We start from the raw sequence: 4849 nt of genomic DNA, 5'->3' as shown, positions 1-4849 counted from the left end.
TCCCCTCAAACCCTTCATTGGAGTCTGAAAGATGCTGCATGTGAGTAAATTGTGGCCTTAAGAATATTATTCAACTACTACAGTAGTTGAATGATACATGTAATAATAGCTATGGAAATGGAATCATGTGTATTTCTCATCTAACAACAAGAGACAATACATTAACTGTCTCTACATACTACATTACTGTAGGAACAACAACATTGCATGAGTGTTTTTCATTGTTGACTTCAAGGATTTCAGATTTTAGGTTCGGCTGTATGGTTGAAAAGTTTACTTCCCAACCATGTGATTTCAGGTTCACTCCCACTGCATGGCACCCTGGGCAAGTGTTTTCTACTATAGTCTTGGGACAAGCGAAACCTTGTGAATGAATTTGGTAGACAAAACCTGAAAGGGACCCATCATATGTGTGTATACATGTCTCCTTGTCCTGACACCAACCCTAGAAGATCTCCTTCAATAAATTTCATTTTCATCTGACCTAAGCTAGTATGAAAAAGATGTGTATGTTAAAATGACTACATATGCAGTTCAAAGTCAGTCTCTTGTTACTCTGATCTGTGTAACTAGAGGTGAAACTCAGAGTATCAAGAGACTGACTCAACAAAATAAAATACATTAGTAATCTCTACTATGGAACTCTTTTTTTTCGATAGTTAACACTATTCACACATGCAGCCGTGTGTGTGTGTACATATATTGCAGATGAAAGTTTCCACACAAATTCCATCAACTAAATCCACTCAATCTATTAGTCAACACTAAAGCTATAAATAAAAGACAATTTACCCCAGTTGCCACACAGTGAGATTGAACCCAGAATGACATAGAGATAAACAGAAATACATAACTACACAACCATATGTTCATCCAGGTTGAAGGTTAAATAAGGTCTCAACAGATTAAAAGATTTAATTGTGATTTGATATTTGTTTATCAACCTAAGTATTTCACTTCAGATCTCATCAACCTTCTAATGGCAGGTTCAATTCCCCACTCCCTCCCATTTTCTAAACTTTGTTTTCAGCTCTTTCTATACATTAGATTTCTTGGTAAAGTTATCAGAGCAGTGGACAATTACAGTTTTTGTTGAGACTTTTTATATTATTAGCTCAAATCCTTCCAATTTTAACTTTGCTTTTCATCCTTTAGGGCAGGGTGTCGATTAAAATGAAGTACCAGTCAAGTACTGGGTTTGATTTGACTAACTTCATTTCCCAAATTTCTTGTCTTGTGCCTTGGCAGAATGGTTAGAGCTTTGGACAAAATATAAAGTACTGGGGTTGACAGTGTCAACTTAAGCCCTTCCCTAAAATTGCTGAATTTGTGCCAAAGTTTGAAACCCTTATTATTATCATCGTTACTATCATTAAGTGAGCTGGTAGAATCATTAGCATGCTGGATAAAATGCTTAGCAGCATTTCATCTGCCTTTATGTTCTGAGTTCAAATTCTGTTGAGGTTAGCTTTACCTTCCATTGTTTTGGAATTGATAAAATAAATATCAGTTAAGCACCCAGCTGGATGTAATTCACTTTACCCATCTCCTGAAAAAGCTGGCCTTGTGCCAACATTTGAAATTACTATTAAGATGTCAAGCTGGTAGAATTGTTACTGCACCAGACAAAATGCTTAGCAGTATTTATTGTCATGTCTTGAGTTCAAATTCCACTGAGGTCAACATTGTCTTTCATCTTTTCAAAGTTGATAAAATTAGCAGTAAAGCACTGGGGTTGACGTATTTGCCTGACCACCTACCCCTAAAATTGCTGGCCTTGTACCAAAATTTGAAACAATTATTATTATAAAAAGGTGTTGGGCTGGTAAAATCATAACTGTCAAAAAAACTGCCTTGTATTTCTTCTGGTTCTTTATGTTCAGATTTCAAATGACACTAAAGTCAATCTTGCCTTTCATCTGTTGGAGGTTGATAAAAATGGTATCACCTACTCCTTCTCTCCTTAAATTGCTGGCCTTGTGACTGATTCAGAATTTATTATCATTATTGCTATTATTATTATTATTATTATTATTATTGAAGGCAGTGAGCTGACAGAATCATTAGCACGGTGGATGAAATGCTTAGTGGTATTCACCCATCATTGCGTTTAGTTCAGATTCCGCCAAGGTCGACTTTGCTTTTCATCCTTTCAGGGTCGACAAATTAAGTACCAGAGAAACACTGGAGTTGATGTAATCGACTATTCCCCTCCCCTAAATTTCAGACCTTGTGCCTAAGGATTATTATTATTATTAAAGCAGTGATCTGGCAGAATTGTTAACACTGGAAAAAATACTAAGCAGCATTCTTTCTGGCTCAGTATGTTCTGAGTTCAAATCCTGCCGAAGTCAACTTTGCCTTTCATCCTTTTAGGGATGATGAAATAAAATAGCAGTCAAGTACTGGGGTTGATGTAATTGACTTGTCCCCTCTTTCTAAAATAGCTTGCCTTGTGCCAAAATTAGAATTATTATTGTTTTTCTTCTTCTTTCAATTTTGTTTCCATTTCTTGCTGAGTGTCTTCCAAATGCCTAGGGCAAAGAAATTCACTGCATACATTGGTAGACCATTAAAATAAACACACCAGTTTGTTAATTTACAAAATCAAGTTATGTGATAGAAAAAAAAAAGAGTTATTATTGCTATAATCATTATCATTATCATTGTTATTTTCCAGATGTCGGGTCAACGTTATAAACGGACAAACTTTGAAGATGATGATGTGTCCAATGGTGGAACACCGACTATAGATTTCAACCCAAGTGTTGTCCTCTTCAAGGGAGGTCTCACCACATGGCAACGTAAGACGGTGTTGGAGCGAGTTCTGATCACCCTGTCCATCATACTCAGTGTTGTGGTCATCATATTGGCCATCATGCTAACAGTGAAACAGTCCAAGATTAACCAAATCGAAGGAGAACAAAGTAAGTTGTTGCAACAACACCATCACCACAGTTACTACTACTACTACTACTACTACTACCATCACCACAACTACTGCCACTACCAGCAGCTACTACCACCACCATTCACATTCATGAAATTGTACTAAACCAGAGTTCATTCCTTACCCCATACCCACCCACCCAATAGCTTTTACTAATTCCACTTAAACATTATTGATGGAATTGTTAAATTGTCAGATAAGATGTTGTATGCTAATTTATTCTGGTTTCTCAGGTCCTAAATTGTTGTGTAGCAGACTTATTCCATCACCTGGTTTTTGGCTCATTTTAAATGGAATCCATTCAATACTAATATTCAGGCCAAGTCCTTGGTTCAGGGATAACTTACTTCCATCATCTTCAAAGATATTTAAAAAAAATATAGAGTCAAATACACAGGCCTTTTCTCTTTGACTAAAAGGTGCAACAAAAGAAAGCCTGATAGAAAAATCTATTCATCATTATACATCCATTGTATATCACATGTATCATACAGCTATTATACATCTATATATTCATTATATAGCCATTTTATAACGTATACAATACCCATCTATTTTACAACTATGTGTCATTCTATATTGTTTATTGGCACAGACATGGTGGTATGGTTAAAAATTTGCAAGCCCATGGTTTTGGATTCAGTCCTACTATGTGGTAGTTTGGCAAGTGTCTTCTACTATAGCCTCAGGTTGACTAAACCCTTATGAAAGAGTTGATAGATGGAATGTGAAAGAAGCTCATCATATGTCATCATCATTTAACATTCACTTTTCTATGTCAGGCAGAATTTGTTGAGGTAGATTTTCTACAGCCAGATGCCCATCCTGTCACCAATAGCTCACCTGTTTCCAAGTAAGGTAATTTTTTCCCATAGCCAGACATGTTTATCATAGAAGACTGGAAACAAACACCCTCACTTGTATGATGATGATGCTTATTTACAACTACCACATGATGTCTAGACAAGAGTACATGCAAACACATACACACAATGACTTCTTTCAGTTTCTGTCTACCAAATCCACTCTCAATGCTTTAGGTGATCTGGGGTTATAGTAGAAGACACTTGCCTAAGATGTCACATGGTCTCTTGGATTCAGTCCCATAAACCATGTTTGGGAAGCAAGCTTCTTGACCACACAGCCATATATATGTGTGTGTGTTCTGCAAAATCATGTCTAGCCAAAGAGAAATGTTACCTTTCTTGGAAACAGATGAGTGTTGGAACCAGGAAAAGCATCCAACCAAAGAAAATCTACCTCAGTAAACTCCATCTGACCCATGCGAGCATGCAAAAATGAATGTTGACACAATGACAATTGCATCCATTAGATGTACATTATTCAACTGACATCTTTAAAGACAGTAGAGAGTTTGTGGAGGGAAGATTTGACTGTTAGTTTTCCTATACATAATCCTGTGATGCACTTGGACACATCATCAGTGATGTTTTCTGGAGTCATTAGGTGTTTCTGGTCTTTCAACATCAGACAACCTCCCCCAGGTGATGCAACCAGAGTTAATCACATTACAGTCAAGTGACTATAGAAGCTATTTCATTCACTTTTGTGGTCCCTATTTTAAGGACAATAGTGAACTTGTTGAGGAGGGACTACTACTTTGAGTAGACCAAGTAGTTATACTGAGAAGCACTATAACCCTTTAGCATTTAAACTGACTATGCCTGGCCCTAATATTATACCTTTTTATGCCCAAATTAGTCAGATCCAGCTTCTCACACCTACTCTACAATGTCATTTCAAAAACATACAATCACATCATTGGAATCTCAGAGCTACAAGATGGGGCATTATCAATTCAAAACATTGTGAATAAATAAGCATTACATTTGACAGAGTAATCTGAATGCTAATCATATATATATATATATATATATA

The 4849-nt window shown here is 36.4% G+C and overlaps 1 protein-coding gene across 1 annotated transcript in view; it reads left to right on the top strand.

The window, feature by feature from the left end:
• LOC106883689 (endothelin-converting enzyme homolog) overlaps nucleotides 1-4849 on the top strand; it is a 131504-nt gene that overhangs the window by 70894 nt on the left and 55761 nt on the right. Inside the window, exon 4 of the mRNA XM_052976911.1 lies at nucleotides 2681-2927. Coding sequence (XP_052832871.1) covers nucleotides 2681-2927 — 247 coding nt within the window. The remainder of the gene's footprint in view (nucleotides 1-2680; nucleotides 2928-4849) is intronic.

The sequence above is a fragment of the Octopus bimaculoides genome, chromosome 26 (assembly GCF_001194135.2).
Source record: "Octopus bimaculoides isolate UCB-OBI-ISO-001 chromosome 26, ASM119413v2, whole genome shotgun sequence".
Classification (NCBI taxonomy): Eukaryota; Metazoa; Mollusca; class Cephalopoda; order Octopoda; family Octopodidae; genus Octopus; species Octopus bimaculoides.
This window is presented reverse-complemented; position numbering and strand designations above follow the sequence as displayed.